General features: G+C 38.2%; 1 protein-coding gene across 5 annotated transcripts in view; it reads left to right on the top strand.

Moving 5' to 3' along the window:
- Nucleotides 1-21,378, top strand: part of SEC24D (SEC24 homolog D, COPII component) — a 108,246-nt gene extending 86,868 nt beyond the window's left edge. For all 5 annotated transcript variants that reach the window (XM_060654294.3, XM_060654296.3, XM_060654297.3 and 2 more), the window contains exons 15-23: nt 395-565; nt 1,835-1,931; nt 2,061-2,206; nt 3,174-3,312; nt 4,132-4,250; nt 9,001-9,180; nt 11,492-11,683; nt 14,430-14,519; nt 20,541-21,378. In XM_060654294.3, the coding sequence (XP_060510277.3) occupies nt 395-565; nt 1,835-1,931; nt 2,061-2,206; nt 3,174-3,312; nt 4,132-4,250; nt 9,001-9,180; nt 11,492-11,683; nt 14,430-14,519; nt 20,541-20,681 (1,275 nt within the window). In that variant the 3' untranslated portion in view covers nt 20,682-21,378. The remainder of the gene's footprint in view (nt 1-394; nt 566-1,834; nt 1,932-2,060; nt 2,207-3,173; nt 3,313-4,131; nt 4,251-9,000; nt 9,181-11,491; nt 11,684-14,429; nt 14,520-20,540) is intronic.

The following is a 21,378-nucleotide window of genomic DNA, read 5'->3' as shown; positions in this document are numbered from 1 at the left end:
CAAATCAGTGGGAAGGATAAGACCAGGATATAGGCATCCAGCTACTGGCCACATAACACCAGACAGGTTGTTTCATCTAGGTCTGTAAAGGTAAGACAGCAATGTCCCGTTTCATTAGCATTGTCGGAGGATCAAATAAAATTGCGCGCACGTGCACACACACACACACACACACACACACACACACACACTTCACACAACATGAGCCTGGCACACACTGGGTGCTCAATAAATGGCTGCTGCACTGATGATTACCGTAATTCATTCCTTCAGCCCAGTTCACTTGACTGGAAAAAAATTTTCTTTCATTTTAAAAGAATTCAACAGAAATAAAAAATTGAAACCAAAAACATTTTGTGGTTTTCTTTTTCCCTTTGTGCATCTTTTTCTTCAGATACTTTTCCAGCCCCAAACAAATGTCTACGACGCACTGGCCAAGGACTGTGTGGCTCACGGCTGCTGTGTGACCCTCTTTCTCTTTCCCAGTCAGTATGTGGATGTAGCCTCTTTGGGTCTTGTGCCTCACCTCACTGGAGGAACCCTTTACAAATACAACAATTTCCAGGTAAAAGCCAGCAACGCGTTCACCTCAGGTTTTTGTACTGCCATTTAACTTTTGGTGCTTAAATCATAAGAACGCTGTGCCCCCTTGTGGGTAACTGACAAATGTAAATCTAGAGCCAGTGGAGACCATGTATATGTGATTAGGCAATTGCTTTCTTATTCCCTAAGTGTTTGGGAACAGATTGAGCTCATTTAGTCTCAGAGGTGAATTTCAGCGTAAGCTTCCATGATGAGGAAACATATATTCTATATAAAAAGTTTAGTGTTTTAAATATATTTAAGATAATTGTTTTTAATTTTTTTTTAACATTCATTTTTGAAAGGCAGAGAGAGAGAGAGAGAGAGAGAGAGAGAGAGAGCGTGAATGGGGGAGGGGCAGAGAGAGAGGGAGACACAGAAACAGAAACAGGCTGCAGGCTCCGAGCTGTCAGCACAAATCCCGATGTGGGGCTTGAGCTCACGGACTGTGAGATCATGACCTGAGCTGAAGTCGGTCACTCAACTGACAGAGCCACCCAGGCGCCCCTGAGATAATTGTTTTTAAAAGTGACTGTGTATTTGTTTTAAATTGTTACAGTTTTGGGGTCAGTTCATTATACCTTTCTCTTCCAACCCTGGATTGAGAGAGTCATGAGATAGGAAAAATGTCAGCACTGTACAGACATATGTCTGAGGGCAAGTGGGCTTGCTAATGCTTTACCTTTCAATGTGACAAACCTGTATACCCAGGCACAAGGTGGGCATATTACAAGCTTCTCCTGTGGACAACTGTACCTTCAAAACTTAGCAAATTGAAAGGTAATAAATGTGTGCCTCCTGCAGGCAGGCTGTCTCCTCAGAAAGAAGATACAGAGTAGACTGAGCTATGTCCACCCAGTTCCTTTACTCAAACTTACTAATCAGATAAATCACCTGCCCTCACCTGAGAGGAAGGGGTCAGGGGAATGTCTCTAACTTACGTACCTATACATGGAAACATGGAGTGAGAATAAGTGTTCCCCCAACATAAATGATAAATGTTAATCATCATCTGTTTTTATTTATCATCAATAAAATTATTTTTAATCACCTAGTTACAGATTTATACGGTAAACTAATTAAGGGATTTGTTAAGGCCAAAGATTGCAAATGAAATAAAATTGAAAAAGTTTTAAGAACCCTTTTTAAGACTTCTGGATAAGAGTATTAATCAAGATTTTAAAAAATAAGGATTGTTATTTTAAATGTTTTGCTGCCATCTGGTGGGGATTGATGCTACTTTATTTTTTAGATGCATATGGATAGCCAACAATTTTTGAATGACCTCAGAAATGATATTGAAAAGAAAATAGGATTCGATGCTATTATGAGGGTTCGTACCAGCACAGGTAATTTTCAATTATACTGTTTTTCAGGTCTCCATTGGTAATTGTTTCCTATTCAAATTAATAATAGGCCAACAGAGAAAATAACAATAAATTAAATAGAAGAAAAATTCCCTTTTTCCTCATCATTAGGTTTCAGAGCCACTGATTTCTTTGGTGGAATTTTTATGAACAACACCACTGATGTAGAAATGGCAGCCATTGATTGTGATAAGGCAGTGACTGTGGAGTTCAAGCATGATGACAAACTTGGTGAAGACAGTGGAGCCTTAATCCAGGTGATTTAAAGCTTATTCCCATCTTTTGTGTTTTAGTTTGTTACAGTGATCACTGGGCAGACTAAAATACCATCAACTATGTCAGTCTTTTTGTAAAGAAGTTGAACTCTATTTCTCCAAAGACAAAAGTCATTAGATTATAGCACTCCATTGTGTATTCTCCAGAGCCTGATTTATATGTGCTGCTTGTATGAAGTAATAATTGTAAGTCCTCACATGAGAGCCCAGCAAACTGTGGTCAGTATTGTAAGCATTAGCAAACTGACTGCCAGCAGAGTTCAATTCTTTAAGGCTTTAGAACCCATTCATTCATTTGTTGCATTCCCACCAAATGTTAGACACCATGTTAAGTACATTATTATGTTATATGCAGCTATAAATAGAATTTGGTTTTGTAGTAAATAAAATTAAGTCGAAGCCATGGAGATTTTGAATTAAGAACAATTATATTGAATGGTTATAGTTTTCAGATACTGTCATCACCCTTAAATAATAGAGAGGTTTGTCATTAAGTTGAGGAAGAACTCTAATATTTATTTTTGATCACAGACATTTGAAGAAGTAGATACTCGTTTGCATTCTTGAAATATATATGTCATCAGCATAAGACTTAAGTACATCATCAAAGTTAGATGTTTGTTTTTGAACATGAAAAGTATTATTTTTGGACCTGAACCCCTGGTAATAAAATCTGAGATATGTGAAAGTACACTAATATGCGTGAAAGCCCAGTTAAAATTTAAGTTTAAACCAGTGAAATGCTACATAGATGCTCAATGTATGAATTGTCATTATTCCTCCCTTATTTGTTGTTATTCAGTCATTAGCAACAATATACAAAAAAAAGTCTGTGGAGGGGTTTAGAGGTCTTTGACCCATATATAGTGCTCTGTAAATGTAAGATCAGACTAGCGTGGGTGGACATGGCTGAGCATAAAAGCATGTGTCCTTGATGTCGCCTCTGCAGTGTGCTGTGCTTTACACAACCGTCGGAGGTCAGAGAAGACTGCGGATTCACAATCTTGGCTTGAACTGCAGCTCCCAGTTGGCTGATCTCTATAAGAGCTGTGAGACAGATGCCCTTATCAACTTCTTCGCCAAGTCAGGTAACACTCCACTAATCCTGTGCTGCTGTGTATCTTGCCTAAGAATTCAGTCAGACTTGTTGGTTAATTGAATTAGTAACTGGCAACTATTGTGGAAGCACAGCCTTTCGGTGGGCAAATCCAGAATTTATAAAAACAGAGTGTTAAGGAGAATACTCAGCATCTCCAATTCTAGATTAATAATGAGAGATCTCCGTCAGGCCCACACTATACAGTTCTATTCAAAGTTTCCTTCTTGGGGGCATGGGGGCATTCTGAGTTGAAATTTAGGAAGGTGATACTTAGACTCTTATTATGGTATATGAGTATGCCCTCTGGCACCTGGGGCTAATGGAAGGAGACTGTCCCTAATGTTAGGCTGAACTTGCTTATCCACACCATGATAATTATGAAATTCCACGGGTCTGAGTTGACCCCTCTTTGGTTCTTTCTCCCCTTCATAACCCCCGTTTGAGATTCTACACCAAGGTTTAGAAGAAACAGCAGTCCAGTCCGTAGGAATTCAGGACATCAGAAGATGGCACGTTGGTCTTTCTTTTCTCTGTGTGTAGAGTTCTGTTTATAATATTCTGTGGAAAAAGTCTGAACTAATGACCTACCTTCTGTTAGAGGTTGGCCGTTGTTCTCCATTGGGTATGTTGTCATACTTAGTAAAATGGAGAACATTAGCAGATGACTTTAACCTTTTAAACACTGTTATTCCTTGCTGGATGGTCTGAAGATAAGAGCATTTTTTTTATTGTTATTATTATTACCATTTGAAGGGACTGATTTCTGAGCCAGAGCTTTCATGCTCTTTTCATTGTTTTATGCAACTAGCATTCAAAGCAGTTCTATACCAGCCCTTGAAGGTCATCCGGGAAATTCTGGTTAATCAGACTGCCCACATGTTGGCATGTTACCGGAAGAATTGTGCAAGTCCATCTGCAGCAAGCCAGGTAAGCCACCTGTTGTACTTAGATTCTAAAGCGTTACAAGTGATTAGGTGTTCTTTCAGCATTTAGCTCCCGAAGGCTTATGCTGTTCCAGGCACTTGGATGCTATATGTAGTAAACTGCACAACTAAGAAGACCAAGTCTGCTATTTGGAGAGGCTATCGTCTTTTCATAGCCAACATTAAAAAACTCGGTGGCTTTACAAGATGCATGAACCAAAAAATATGTGTGCATTTTGGGTTGACAGTCACTACATTATATATAAATAACAGAATGTTATATGTAAGAAATGTCATAATATAAATGGGATTCTCTTTTGCTTATAAAGAGGGATATTTAGTTGAGAAATGTGTATGCATAAATATATTTTGGCATATTAACAATCATAGTTGACATGAGCAAATGGCAGGAAGGACCTCTTTATATTTTATAAACATGAATGTAAGTTATAAATATTAGAATTTTTTATATTTAAAGGTTAATAATAGGTATGAAGAGTTTTAAAGGAAATGTCTCTGGGTACCATCTACTAATATGAAAATTTTAGAAGATCCTTTACATAAATCTCATTTAGACTCTTTCCTGTAAAAGAAAAAGCAGAGCCTCATGTTCCCATTTATTTTTGCATCTGTTCTCTTATTCACATTTTTCCCTATGTCAGTCAAAGCTAGATGCCACTTTTCATAATTTTATGTTGAATATCCGAATATAGAATTTGGATTGAAAGAGAAGACAGGGAGCAACAGATGGGGAAACTTTCTGGTTAGCTCATTGTCAAAAGTGGGTGCTGAGAGGACATCTGAAACCCCACTCACAAGTAAGCCCTTAGCAACAGAGATCATGTAGATAAAATTGGGGGCCAACTTTCATAATCTTAGTAAAGAAGGAAAATAAAACACAGTTATTATCTTGGACCTTTCACAAAAATTCCTTTCTGTGCTGTTCTGAGTGATTAAATTAGCCATCTCTTCTTCTGTCTCCTGGTGTTGACAGTCGCATAAGCAACTCTTGAATCTATATGTGAGTGTCGATCTTGTTTATTATCCAGGAGATTTGGAACTTTAGTAACTAAACTTCAATACCAGTACTATTTCACAGTGTACTTGTTCAATTTATACAGAGCCCACCAGATGTACCTGGATACAGTCCAATCATGAGCACTTTACACCCCCGGTTTTACTATTTGTTTTATGGCTCTGGAAACATTAGTCTGTCTCTGGAGTGTCTCACGCTTCAGAAGGATTAGTTGAAGAAGAACAGGTACAGTTAGTGTCCTCAGAAAGTTTATTTGCTAACGTTAAAGCAATTGGATTCAAAGACCTTAAGTTAAAAACAAATCTGTTGCCTATTTAAGAAAAGAAATGAAATCTGTCCGTTCCTTCTGATTTAAAAGTTAAAAGCTTTGTCTCTACTACTAGATCATCTGTTCATGCAGTTTAGTTATTTCTGCAGGAAAAATATTATGATGCCAAATTTTCTCTGAAAAAGTTGATAGAGATTATTTTTCTTATGATGAGATTTTACTTTCTCCATGAGCACATGTAAAAGGTACATTTCAACCAATGATGTGCTTTAAGAAATGACATAATTTAGATATGATTATCCAGCTTGGAGTGGGGAAAATGTAGGGCTTATAAAACTTAGTAACAATAGTATATTAAAATATAGCATTATTTTAAATACATGAAATGACTGGACTTGGGGTTCTCTTCAGAGAATGTAACTTCAAATGTGCTGCCCTTCCAGAGTTCCTTTGTAAGAAATAATATCTGGGGAGACATTCCTAAGGAATTCCACTCCTTTACTGTAGAGTCCAAAGTTTCTTTGATCCAAGCAGGACTATTAGGGATCTGGATACTTGGATTATATGACACTGGATCTCGGAAGATCTGCTTTTACTGAATCTCCAGGGCCAGGACTAGCTTGAGGCAAGAGAGGCACTTAGTGTGCAAAGTTTAAGGAGGCCCCTACTCTGGAGGTCATATTATAGATGCTGGTTTAACACCTATAACTACAAACAACATTAAAGCAATTTGTTAAGCTTACATAAGCAAGGTAGATTCTTAAATCTAATAACTCACTGTTCTGAACTTAAGTATGTTACATCATATGGGAGTACAGTGACTTCAAAAGGAAAGTCAAATGGACTTAACTGCAATGTAATAGTTTTTTTTTAATTCACTACTACTTCTGTCATTTCAAAACTACAGAAGAATTCTCCCAATTCAAGCAAACTGGACTTATGTGAATTTTTTTTTAAGTTTATTTGTTTGTTTATTTATTTATTTATTTATTTATTTATTTTTTTAATTTTTTTTTTTTCAACGTTTTTAATTTATTTTTGGGACAGAGAGAGACAGAGCATGAACGGGGGAAGGGGCAGAGAGAGAGGGAGGCACAGAATCAGAAACAGGCTCCAGGCCCCGAGCCATCAGCCCAGAGCCCGACGCGGGGCTCGAACTCACGGACCGCAAGATCGTGACCTGGCTGAAGTCGGACGCTTAACCGACTGCGCCACCCAGGCGCCCCAAGTTTATTTGTTTATTTTGAGAGAGAGAGTGTGGGGGTGGGGCAGAGAGAGAATGAGGGAGAGAGAATGAATCCCAAGCAGGCTCTGACCTCTCAGCTCAGAGCCCCATATGGGGCTCGAATTCACAAACTGTGAGATCATGACTTGAGCCAAAATCAAGAGTCAGACGTTCAACCAACTGATCCACCCAGGCACTCCTCATTTTTACTCCTTCCTCACCGGTACCTTTTTTCCCCAAGAATAGTGTCCATCTGTTGCCACATTTCCTTCCCGCTATCTCCTTGTTTTCTTTCACCCTAATTCCATTCTTCTATATCAATTTTCCTCCTTTTTTACCTCCTCAGTTTTCTTCTTTCTACCCCTTCTCATCCAGGCTCCTCTGATCAGACTTTTAGTCCTGTAGGGTCATCATGAGCCAGGCTCATCCCTCGGTGGCATTTAGGTCAACAGATTTCTAAACTGTCTTAATATGGCCTGATTAATGAGAAGCAACCAGTGAAATTACAAGATAATATTTGAAAAACCATGTGTTTTTCTAAGAATATTCTTAATCCATAATATGTAAGGCTGGATGGCTCTGGGATATGATTATGATCTGGTTCCTACATATTTGATCATATTTTTCCTTGGTTGAAAAAGTGGTAGCAAGTGTTGTCAAATAAAAATCTTTTATACTAGAGAAAAAAAAATTATAAGAAGAGTATGAGGAAACATGCATTTAACTGTCTTTGATTCTCTGAAGAGATTAGAAGAGGAGGAACAAACTGCAAAGTAGAAATGTCCTGAAATGTTTTACTAAACCAGTTGGAAAACTGTCTTACACATTCCTTACTTAGTAGATCATGAGAAGAAACTTAGGGTGTAAAGGTTTAAGTTGAGGAGTAAATCCTAACAGAGCCCCAAAGGAAATTTTCTTTTCAGGGTGGATTCTGATAAGTGTATATTCTTTTTCATCATTAAGATAGAACACTAAAAAATAAATCGTGAATTTATAGACCAGATGTTTCTGTTTGTAAATTGTCATTATCTCCCTATGTATTCCTTTTCTTTTGAGTATATCCTTTCCATTGACCTACTGTTAAATAGAAGGAAGTGACACTCAGATCAATCTTGATTCTTACCTATTTTTATAAAATTGAGTTGAGAGAAGGTTAAACAACACAGACAGATTATTTGTAATTTTTTTACCCATCAAGTTATGTTTCTACAAGTGCTGCATTGTGTTGTTATTTGCAGCATCACATTACAATACGTATTTTGAAGTAGAATGAGGTCACATAAGCTAAAGACAAAATTAAAATAATTCATTTACTAATTGAAGGTAAAGAAAAAATGAAATTAGGGTTCATCTGGTAGTTAAGTATCTCAAATAGGAAATGTAAGAGGAAGAACATGTTTGTGGAATTGTGGGAGTTTGATTTTGCTTGTTACCATTCAGTAGTGACATACCTAAATCCAGGAAGCATTTCCTATTTTAGTTTGTATCTGTAGTATTGCAATATTCTTGTTAGGTTTTATCTATTTATATGTCTCTCATCTTTATTTGACTTCAGGCATCTTGTCATGTAGACTATCCCTCGTTCCTCTGAATATCGTTGACACTTTGCTCTATAGAACATGTGACACAGTGGCATTCAATAAGTGTTTGATGAGTTTATGACTAACTGTGTGAGTTTAAGATGCATGAAGAGCATAAAGGAAGAGATATCTCACAGGCAGTCGAAAAAAACACTGTTTTTGAACTGAAGAGGTAGAAGGTGGTAAAATTGATTAGGAATCATTTATTTAACTTTATCTAATAAACGTGTGTGATACTTACTATATGCTAAGTACCATTACATGTGCTTCACAAATTAATAATCATTTAATCCCATGATCATGCTGTTGATCATGGCTATTCCATTTTTAGATGAGAAAACCTTGGAAAAGAGAATGATTTGCCCAGGGTCACACATCTGGTAAAAGGCAGAGTTGAGATTGCATTCTAGGCAGAGTGTGCTGACAGCCACCATGCCAAGCTGCCAAAGTGCTAGATAAAACTAAGTGCCGTTCTGTGAGTACCTACTGTGTGCCAGTTTATATGGTCCAGGTGCTTTGTATGATCTATCATTTAATCCTCAAAATCACCTCAAAAACAATTAATGTTTCCGTCTTAAGGATAAAAGCTCAGGGGTTCTTTCTCATAAAGGTCAAGCACATGAAACAAATGACTTTCTTTTTCAGCTTATTTTACCAGATTCCATGAAAGTATTACCAGTGTACATGAACTGTTTGTTAAAAAACTGTGTGCTGCTTAGCAGACCAGAGATCTCAACAGATGAGCGGGCGTACCAGAGGCAGCTGGTCATGACCATGGATGTGGCCGACTCTCAGCTTTTCTTCTACCCACAGCTTTTGCCAATCGTAAGTACACTGTGGTGGTGCATTTCCTAGAGGAGTCTGGAAGGGAATCGTATTTTGTCCTTTCCATATGTTATGTCTGGAATATTTTCTTAAGAAGAAGTTTAAAGTCACAAATGCCTTCAGAATGTGTATGTGGGCTCTTTGAGCAAGTTGTGTACATGCGTCAACATGTGCTCAGTATGGTGATGGTGATGGTGATGGTGGGGGATTTGAGGTGTTCCTACTTCAGTGAATTGCTCAGATGATTGCTTTTCTTTTCCTCATTCCCACATTGGCAGATTGAAAAGTCAGTAACAAGTTGGAGCAAGCCAAGCTTCAATTGTTCAAGAAATCTACCTTACAGCATTAAAGGCAACTGATTTGTATCTGTGTATGGGATCTCATGTGCACACATGTATTTGTTTCTATACAATGTATGAATGTCTAAGAGTCACAACATTTCATTAGAATGGCTATGATTAGCCTTGACCAAATACAATTAAGGATTTACAAATCAGCATATATTTGAGGGCACCTGCATTGTATAAGGGACCAACTTCACTTGCCCTCAGAGAATTTACTTTGCAATGTATTCTACTTATTTGAAGTCAGTCGTTAATGTCTTGAATGCCCCTGTAATCTAGACTAAGCCCTTTCCCCTTGAGACCTAACAAGTTCAACTTATAATTGAGAGATAAAAGAGAGGAAGACTGATGGCTTATTTCAAATTCTTATATTGAAACTCATATTCAGGCTCTCAGTAACAATGCAGTCAGTATTAGAAAGACTTAAATTAGGTTGGAAATTGAAAGCTATAATTCTTTCAATCAATATGAATGTTAGGTATAAATTATTACAAAATGATTGATTTTCAGATAAAGTTGGATTGGCAACAATCTGTATGCCAGAGAAACTAGAACTCTGAGGGATAAGAACATCACCACTCCACTAAAATCCTCTTACCAAGGTCACCAGTGGCTGACATGTTGCTAAATCCAAAGGGCAGTTCTCAGTCCTTCTCTCTTCTTATTGTCAGCAGCATCTGACACAGTTTATTTCTCCCTCCAGAAACACTTTCTTCACCTAGCTTCTCTGCTTACCCGGCCACTTCTCCTTTCTGCCTTTGCTAGCTTGTCGTCTTCTTTCTGTCAGGCTACCCTGGGGTTCAGTCCTTGGGAAGCTTCTCTTGTCTATCTACATTCAATCCCGTGTAGGCCTCATCTGACCTTTCAATGCTGTTTATATACTAATGATACCCATGTTTATATGTCCATACATACCATATGGGTCCTGAACTCTAGATGTGTCTATCCTGCAGCCTATTGAGCATCTCTCTGTGGGTGTGCAATGGGCACCTTAAACCAAGCCCTGATTGCCTCTCTAAGCCTGCTCTCCGGCAGTCTTCTCCATCCCCATTTACCACTACTCTCTCATGCCAATTCTTTAGGCCCAAACTTGCGGTCACTCTTGACTGCTTTCATTCCCGCATCCATCACATCTCATTTACCACCAAACATGTCAGTTCTCCTTTCCAAGAATATTCAGATTCTGACCACTTTCTCTCCACCTCGTCTGTCATACCCAGGTTCAAGCACAATCATCTCTCCCATGGACTGCTGCAGTACTCTCCTAACAAGCCTTCATGTGCGCACCTTTGCTTCTTCAGTCTGTGTTTGGCGTAAAAGTTAGAGTGATTCTCTTAAAATAACTGGCCATCCCTCCACTACTCAGAACACTCTGGATTTCCCATTTCAGTAAACACCAAATCTCCTACTGCCTTTGCCAAGTGTCATCTATACTATCTTCCCCTCCTTTCTATCTGACCTCATCTTTTGATCCTGAAACATCGGAGACAGACTCTTGCTTTGGACCTTTGCACCACCTGTCCCCTCCATCTGGAATGCTCTTCCTCAGTTATCCCTATGGCTCCTTCTCTCACCTCTTTAAGTCTACTCAAAAAAGTTACCTTTGCAACAAGCCTTCTTGGATTACCCTATTTAAAATTGTAACCACCAGCACCAGCACTGACACGCCCTATCCCACTTTCCTGCTTCTTTTTTTCACAGCACTTAAAACCACTTAAAATTCGATGTATTTTACTTCTCTTATTTGTTGCTTATTTCTTCCCCCCCCCCAAAAAAATTAACTGTTCAAGGCAGCTTAAACAGTGACTGTCTAATAGCTAGAATAATGCCTGGCACATGGTGGGCATTTCTTAAATATGCCCTGGATGGAAAGAAGGGAGGAGGGAGGTGAAAGGAAAAGGGGGAGAGGGGAAGAAAGGAAGGGAAGGAGAACACACTTACTAACTCTCTTGCCTTTGCCTGCACAGCACATGTTAGATATCAAGAGTACTACACTACCTGCTGCTATTCGTTGCTCTGAGGCCCGTCTTTCAGAAGAAGGGATATTCTTATTGGCTAATGGTCTAAACATGTTCTTATGGTTAGGAGTTAGTAGCCCACCAGAACTGATCCAAGGAATATTTAACGTGCCATCTTTTGCACATGTCAACACAGATATGGTGAGTATTTTTTTTTCATTATTTTTGTGGTAACACACAAAGTCTTGAATGTTTTGTGCTCATGTGCAACCATATAATACAAAGTAGAGGAAACGATAATGGCATGCAGTTCTTTATAAGAAAGAGAATTTCATGTTTTAATGAATAACAATGAGCTGGTATAAAGTTATTTGTATAAAGTATTATCAAATAACCAAAATATATGACTTTAAATAGGGATTGCCAGAACTTCCAGATCATTTGCTATGTGTTAGTCACTGTGCTCTAAATACTTTAAATACACCATTGCATTTAATTCTTTCACAAATCAGTGAGACAGACATCATCATCAACATTTTGTGCATGAATCGATTGAGCTTTGGAGACAAGTTCTTTCAGGTAGCAAGTAGCAGAGGTAGAAAGCGAATTCAGTTCTTACACTCAGTACTCTTCTCTGGTGTTGAACTCAATATTCAAAAGAAAGCAGAAATCTTGCATCCATATTTAGCTACAGACTAAAACTGTGTCAGATTAATGAGTTGCAGAATAACAATCTCACAAAAACAGGTTTTATTCCCCTTTGTTTTAAATAAGTTATATACTCCACTCATTACAAAAGAGATTGTGGATTTGTTGTAAAATGAATACAAATGACTTTATTTTTAAAGTATCCTAGGAAAAACCAGCAGTTGTAATTTGTTTGAGAGTATTTATTGCAAATCTTATTTGTAGACCATTGTTGCATGAGCACCATTGCTATGAAGGTTATTGTCTTATTGTACTTCATGGTGCATTTCTTACGAATTCACATGTAGAACTCAGCAGATAGTTTGTTCCCTGATGCCTCACTTGTATGATGGCAAGATGAATTAAGTCTAGTTAATTCCCCAATTTCTGTTATGAAGGTAAATACATAATATCCTGGAGGAACGAGCAGGATCAAAATTCCACCTCTGTAGGTGGTCAGTTTAGGGAGCTGCATATCTGTTATGAATGTCAAAAATATATTTTGGGGACGCCTGGGTGGCTTAGTTGGTTAAGCATCTGACTCGTGACTTCAGGTCAGGTCATGATCTCACTGTTGTGACTCTTGAGTCTCGAGTTGGGTTCCGTACCGGATGTGGAGCCTGCTTAAGATTCTCTCTTTACTTCTCCCTCTGCCCTTCTCCCCCCTCCCCCACACTCTCACTCTCTCCCTCTCAAAAAAAAAAAAAAAAAATATATATATATATATGTGTGTGTGTGTGTGTGTGTGTGTGTACATGTATATATATATGTGTATGTGTGTGTGTACATATATATATTTATATTTTAAAAGAATTAAAGGTGTCCATATCCCATTAAGAGACTATTTCTAAAGACTTAGAAATAGTAAGGTCTTTGCATGTGGTTAAAATTAAGGAATGATTAGAAATGCAATTTTTAAAAAATAAAAAAGTTCAAGTTCAATAGACAAAGGACTGTGAATCTGAAGAATGTTTATATAAAATTTAAGGAAGCCTCCTCATCTGTCACAATGTATTGTTAGAGTAAGTGTTAAATGCGTATTTGCTGAATTTGCTGAATGTACATATGAAATCACCAGTCTGTTTACCACAGAGCAGCAGACTAGTAGGTTTGTGCTTGTACCAGTGTGCCTCCTTCGACCTTCTTCAAAAAAATAAAACAAAAGAAAAAGCAAATGTCACTTTGATTTTAGAGACAGTTGGCACTTCGAAATATGTATGTGACGTATACTTATGTTGTTTGTTACATAAAAAGATCTACCTTAATGTCAAAAAATACACATAGGGGATGGAATGTAAATATAAATAATGAATTTTCTGCCTTTTTCTTTCTTTCTTTTTTTTATAATTCCTGTGAAAAATACCGTCCATGATCTTTTCCTGAGGCTTGAGACTTTGTGGTAAAATGTTCTACATTTTTTTTAAGTTTTCCCCATTTATTTTATTAAAACAATTTTTTTTAATGTTTATTTATTTTTGAGAGAGGGAGAACATGAGCGAGGGAGGGTCAGAGAAAGAGGGAGACAGAATCTGAAGCAGGCTTCAGGCTCTGAGCTGTCAGCACAGAGCCCGACACGGGGCTCAAACTCACAAGTTGCAAGATCATGATCTGAGCTGAAGTCACTTAACTGACTGAGCCACCCAGGTGCCCTGAATTTTACTGTCTTACTGGAAGAAATGAAATTCAGATTCTTCATGTCCCCTGAAGGCCATGTGCAGTAGTTATCTTTTATAAACTATTAGCCAGATTTCAGAAACATCTCAGGGGGCACATTCCCCTTGAGAAATCAGCATTTGGTGGTTTGTTTTAATCTTGGAACAGTAGTATTTGGATGGTGTTTTCTAAACATGGTCATGATTCACGGTCCTGCAACTGATCCACTGAAGGAATAAAGTACATCCTTTTCTCCTGTGACAAAGCCTTGAAAGAGACATCTTACAGAGGGATTAAACGTCATGGTGTATGATCCAAAGATATCCTTTGCATAAAACATATACCCGTTGTGTCATTTAAGTGATGTACATGTGTCAAATTTCAGACAATATTTATTTTCAAATGATGGAGAGTAAATTGGTGGAAATGTATGCCAATAAGAATGAATAATTTTCAGTGCATTTTTTCACAATTTTTGGTTTTTAGGTAAACAGACTAAGCCAAAAATCAAATATATGGTCTAGAAGGATTTTTTTTTAACTTTAACATTCTAATAATCTCATTACCAATTACACTGAAGCTTAAACTTTGATTTTCTCAAATTTAGACATTACTGCCTGAGATTGGAAACCCGTACTCTCAAACACTCAGAATGATAATGAGTATTATCCAACAAAAGAGGCCATATTCAATGAAGGTAAGAATGAGATTTTATTTTTTCCTTTATTCAAATTTTTAAAAAGATTTTACTATTATTTTTTAATTAATTTATTTATATTCAAGTTAGTTAACATACAGTGTAATATTGATTTCAGGAATAGAACCCAGTAATTCATTGCTTACATATAACACCCAATGCTCATCCTAACAAGTGCCCTCCTTGATGCCCATCACCCATTTAGCCCATCCCCCCACCTCCCCTCCAGCAACACAACACTTTGTTCTCTATATTTAAGAGTCTCTTATGGTTTGCCTCCTCTCTGTTTTTATCTTCTTTTTCCTTCCCTTCCCTGTGTTCATCTGTTTTGTTTCTTAAATGCCACATCTGAGTGAAATCATATTATATTTTTCTTTTTCTGACTACCTTATTTCGCTTAGCATAATACACTCTAGTTCCATCCATGTTATTGCAAATGGCAAGATTTCATTCTTTTTGATCACCAAGTAATATTCCATCGTGTATATATACCACATCTTCTTTATCCATTCATCAGTCAATGGACATTTGGGCTGTTTCCATAATTTGGCTATTCAAGTTTTTTTTTTTTTTTAATTTCATTACAGACTTTTAAAATGCATGTCCTATATTTTTATAACATGATCTTTGATAGAAAACTCACACTGACCTTAAAAATCTACCTACTTAACAGATACAAACATAAAAAAAAATAGATATCACCACAGGTTAACCATGGATTATTTTAGTAAGTACTAACTTAGTAATCATGCAGATCTTCATGGCTTAATAGCAACTGATTTCATTAACAGACTGTGGAATGACTGCTTCAGTGCTTAAAACTACTTAATTACAGAAGTATCATTCAGAACATTTTTAAAATTTTTTTATAACTTCAGAATTGTGATCTCTGAGTTTTGTTATCCTAGCCCTTCTAAGCCCTTCAAGGCCTCAAATTTGGGTAAAAGAATATAAAATATCTATAATTCAGGAAAATTATGCCTTATTACCAAGTCCCAGCTACTCACCCATCTTCCTTCTCAAGTTAATATTGAGAAGATTCAATATTAAAGTCTCCTAGAATTTGAAATGTACAGATGATGGTGGTTTATTATGGTGCTATTCCCTGCAGAAGTGTAAGACATTCACCTAGATGCAGGCCTTTACAACATTCAGGATATTATGGGCCATTTTCCCCTGAAACATAAATATGATAGTAATCTAAGTCAGTATCCTTGACTGTGAAAGATACTCATGCATGCAAACATCAACTTTAGGCAGAGCTTAGGTAAATTGAACTAATGAAGAGCTTTATAACTTCTAGGGTGCCTCGGTGAGCACAGAACCTTTCCAGAACTATTTTCACACCACACACAGTTTTAAATTTTTTTCATGTTTATTTTTGAGGGAGAGAGGAGGGGGTGGGGAGGAGAGAATGTTTGCAGGAGGGGCAAAGAAAGAGAGAGAGAGAGACACGGAGGATCCCAAGCAGGCTCTGCACTAACAACAGAGAGCCTGATGTGGGGCTCGAAACCATGAACTGTGAGGTCATGACCTGGGTGAAGTCGGACGCTTAACCAACTGAGCCACCCAGGTGCCCCTACTTGGGTTCAGTTTTAGGGAAAGACCTAGAGATGGCAGAGAAGGCTCAAACTAAACACATTCTTCACATGACACTGAACACCCTCGAGGCATGTAATGAAACCTAAGGTCTCATGAAACAAACATTGAAAAGCACTGGTATTGAATACATAGCAGTGATGATCCGTATACCTTTATCCTAGCTGCAGCAGCTACATCCCCACAACCTGCCTCATTTGCAGAGAAGAGTCTAGACTAAACATAGAGATCATGTGCCCAAGAGCCTCTCCGTCTAGGAAAGATAAAACTTGTCTCTCTGCTTTCTCCCACCTGCTCCAATAGTGGGAGGTCATGTTAGCTTTAATTATAAAAATACCTGGGGGGCACCTGGATTGCTCAGTGGGTTAAGCTTCCTACTCCTGATCTCAGCTCAGGTGTTTTATCTCCGGGTCATGATTTCAAGCCCTGCATTGGGCTCTGTACTGGGCATGAAGCCTACTTAATCAATCAGTCAATCAATCAATCTGGGATAAGCTCTGAATATATGTGAATAAGATAAAAGCAGTTGCATGTTAAATAATTTTGGTTGAATACTTAAATCAGATTTTTTATGTGCCACTTGCAAATGTATCTGTTGTTTATAAGATTTCTTTAGCTTCTTCAAGAGGTTTATTTTCTGTGTAACAAATTTGATCTACAGATGTTAGAGTTGAAAGGAAGCTAGGAGATACCTCATTCACCTGCTGCCTTTCAGCTCCCTCTAACACCATCTAACAGATAGTAAAGTGAGACTCAGAGGAGCTCACTCACTTGGTTACTCTCTCAGAGCTAGATCAGGGCAGATGAAGGCCTAACTCCAATGCACTCAGCATTGATACCTTTGTCTCTGACATTTGAAAGTAGACTACATAAAGGAAATAAAAACACATTTATAGAATCTTTAAATCTCTTCTAAAGAGTCAACGTTGAATAGGAGAACAAAAACTGGACTGGAAGGGTCAAGAACACAAAATCAAATCCAGAAGCCACTGCTACCTTCTAGGCTATGCTAATTAGCTTTTCAGACCATCGACTCTTTTAGACCTCATCATTGTCTGCATAGTCTTACTTTGTGGAGGAGCAAAAAAAGATTTCTCTCACAGTATATCTGGGAATATTACCTCAATCAAACGTCTCACTGATAAATTCTAGTCCTGCCCTGCTCAAAGTTCTCTGTGCTCCAAGTGTTTGCCATTCTCTTCTTCGTGTGTTTTCTACATAACTCCCCTCCCACTGGCTTCTTTCTAGTTTATAAGCTGTTCAAGTCTACTTTCATTGAATCTTCTTTCTCCAGGATTCTGTTTCCCTTTCCTTTTATTTCATTCTACAAATTTGTATCAAATGCTAGCAATGTACCAGGCATTGCATGTTTCTTGAAAAAGTCATCTGTTAACTGCTTCTATTTCCTTATTCCCATGTCTCCAGTTATCTGAAAATGGCCAAACCGCCAAGAAATTGATTCTCAGTCCCTTTACAGCATTTACAAAATCAAATGCTACCTGTTTTCTCAAATGTTCTCTTCTGTCAGCTTTTAGAACATCATATTCTTATGATGCTCCTTTCTCACTGAACTTTTTCTTTGGCTTCCTTTCATTTATCTGCCCCTTAAGAAGAGCTGGTGTTCCCCTTAGTTGTGTTTGTGGCTCTCTTCCCATTCAGTTCATTCTTTGGGGGCCACCCTAATCACTCTCATCATTTATCTATTTCTTATGAGGCAGGCAATGAGAAATGAGAATGGCTTTGAAGGACAATGATTCCTTTTTTAAAAATTTTTTAATTTTTAAAAAAAATTTTTTTAATGATTATTTTTGAGACAGAGAGAGACAGAGCATAAATGGGGGAGGGTCAGAGAGAAAGGGAGACACAGAATCTGAAGCAGGCTGCAGGCTCTGAGCTGTCAGCACAGAGTCCGACACGGGGCTCGAACTCACGGACTGTGAGATCATGACCTGAGCCGAAGTCAGACGCTTAACCGACTGAGCCACCCAAGTGCCCCTGAAGGACAATGATTCCTTAAGGCCACTGGTACTGTGACCTGGAAAATATAAACTGGGACCACTTGAAATAGTACTTCCATGAAGAGGGTACCTAAGAGGTTGGGAGGAACACCAGCAATGATCATTTTAATATTCTCTTCCTATTCTACAAAGCTATGTCCCTCCCTATGGAAATGTAAAGGGAGAAGGATTATAAAATATGGATTCCCCAACCCACCCCAGTATTTTTTTCCTCATCTTTGTGTGATCTAAGACCACCAACATGTCAAGACAGCTAAGACAGTTTGCCATACTTCCATGAATCTGCTTCCTGAGACCATCCACTATAGTTTCTGTGCCATGAAGGAATGAGTGGTGGCCGGCTCAACTTTGTAGAGACTCAAATGGTACAGCAGGATATTTGTTACTTAAAGCTCAGTTTCTCCCAAGGCTGAAATTCATTTCCTATTCTATTTCCCACCTCAGATCATAGCCAAACACACTTCATCAAAGGAGGTTTTACAGTGAGCATCATGGGAAAATGGCAGCAACAGAGAATACCCCTCAGATGTGTAGTATGAACTTCTTCCCATTAATTTCCATAGAGAAATTAAATTCTAAAGAAATTGGATCCTCAAATTCTTCTCTTCATAATGTCTCATTCTGCCCAGCCTCAGCCTGGGCTGTTTCACTGAGGCCAAACACATTGCCGTTGCCCATCACGGCCAATAGTAGAATCCAAGTGGCATGTGGGAAAAAGTGGATACCACCAGTGAAAAAGAAAAGGGCCTTGGCTTCAGGCTCACCAGAATGCAAGTCTTAAACTCCTTTGGAGAAGTTTCCCTCGAAGGTTAGTTTTGCTCCCCCATGTTGGGGTGGAGCACACCTGTCCAACATAGCTGTTCCCGTGCTGCCTCCCCGTGCCAGGCACTGACACCTGAAAGCCAAGACATCACACGTGTCCATATCCACATAGAATTAGCTGAGTTGTGTGGTAGCAGCAGCAGCAGCAGCAGTTTTGTATTTTAATCAGGTCAGGGTGGTTTAAAGCTTATCAGCCTAGGGCCCAGGCCAAAATAACATAAAGGAAAAAAGCAAACTGTGTTGACAAAATTATCCTGCTTGATAACTAAAGCAAAAGTGGGGAGGGTCAGGCCCTCCTAATCAAAATGGCAGATACCTTCCTTGCTGCAGCTGGTAACTGCAGACCTTTCTGGTGGTTTCACCTGGTGAGAGGAAGTGAGGGGATACCATGGCTCCTCCAAATTATACAGGAAGCAGGCAGGGGGACATTGTTTTGCATGTGTGGCTCCATTAACTCCACTCACAGCTCAATCAGATCATCAGACCATCATCTCTGACTTCCTGAAACAGGAGTGAGTAGGGACCAGCTAGATAGAAGGGCTCCAAGTGTTCATGACAAAGCTACCCCCTTCTGGGCTTCTTTCCCCTGCGCTTCTTCCCCTAGAGCAGCACTGTCCAAATAATGCAAGCTGCAGATGTAATTCTAAATTTTCTAGAAGCCATGTTAAAAATGTAAAAAAAAAAAAAGTCATTTTAATAATATATTATTAATCCAGTATATCCAAAATATCATTTCCACGTGTATAAGCAGTTACTGAGTTTTGCATTTTCTTTTTCCTACTATGTCTTAGAAATCCATCGTGTATTTTACATTTATAGTACAACCCAGTTCAGACTAGCCATGTTTCAAGTGTTCAATAATCACACATAGCTGGTGTCTACAGTACTGGACAGCATGGCCCTAGATAATTTCTATAAGCAGGGAACAAGAGTCCCCTGTGCGATCCACCTCGGTGGTGCCTCTCAGATCTCCTCCCTTTCCACCATCACTGCTCTGTAATTCAGATCCTGACCATCTCCCACCTAGACACCTCCCAACTGCTTCCTACCTAGCTTCCCTCATCTCCTAATGCATTCTATATGCTACCAGTTCACTGTCTCATTTTGTTCTGCAGCACTTTCACTGGATCACAACCCCTACAAAAGCTTAGACTCATTAAGGTAGTTTGTCCCTAACCTTCCACTGACTGTAAGACTGTTAACTCACATCTAGCCATGTCTGTCTTTGGCACATGGTACATGGCACCCCGTTATGGAATGCTCTTTAAACCCTACCCCACCCCCATCCTTAAGGAAATCCTACCTTATTCTTTAAGGCTCAAGCGATAGTTAACTACCACTGTGAAGCCTTTCACATAATGGTTTTTCATGTTTCATTGTTGGAACTTACAGTTGTATGTCTTGGGTTTTTATGGTTTTGGGGTCAGTGCCTCCCTCCACTCTAGATAATAAGCACTGTCCCATCATTTTATAAGGCCTTACACACAGTGGACATTATGTAATTTGGGTGAAATTGAAGCATGTATAATTGAGCCACATTCAGAGAATGTTTATAAATCACCTACCTTGTTATTTTTCCTAGCTGACAATAGTAAAGCAGCGAGAGCAGCCAGAAATGGTTTTCCGACAGTACCTGGTAGAAGACAAAGGACTTTATGGAGGATCATCTTATGTGGATTTCCTTTGTTGTGTTCACAAAGAGATCTGCCAGCTGCTTAATTAATTGAATCTTCTCTGTTGTTGATGTTGCATTTTTAAGGAGATCATCTCCTTCTTGGTGCCTAATTCTTCAGATGATAACAGGCTAGTTTTGATTTCTTGCTCATTTTCAAAATAGCTTTCCAAGAGGACATTTAGGACTTCAGCTTTGGTGCTCAGGTATAAAGTCAATGAAGGTACAGTGGTACCTTTTAAAGGGAACAGTCTATTTCTGATTGCACAATTTTTAACTGTTAAAATCGATACAGTTTGCATTTCATGAAAGGCATAGTTTACAGAACTGTAAACATTCTTAATTTTCTTTCTTTGTGCTAGACATATAAATTATTTTTCAAAATGTATAGATTTGGGGTAAAAAGTTGTCTTGGCTCTCCCATTTGCAGTGAGGGAAAAAAAAACAATTTTTACATTATACCTAATTTTTTAAAACCATGTAACACCCCTTGAACATGTTTTTCAACTTAAGGTTTGCATAGCAGACTTTTAATAACCTTGGAATCTATTTGGTAGAACAATTTGTGTTCTACATTTTTTTTTCATAATTATATGTTGTGTATGTTAAAACTATTTTCCAGTTGTTGTTTTGTCTATAAAACTGTCTTTATCTATATTCTTAATGGTTCTCTGTACAATTTTGAGGGTTTCTACCTGTATATAATGGATCTTAACCAGTACCAATAAATCACTTCATATGCTCTTAA

This window comes from Panthera onca, chromosome B1 (assembly GCF_046562875.1).
Source record: "Panthera onca isolate mPanOnc1 chromosome B1, mPanOnc1 haplotype 2, whole genome shotgun sequence".
NCBI classification, from domain to species: Eukaryota; Metazoa; Chordata; class Mammalia; order Carnivora; family Felidae; genus Panthera; species Panthera onca.
The sequence above is the reverse complement of the archived record's forward strand: the minus strand, read 5'-3'. Positions and strand labels throughout refer to the sequence as shown.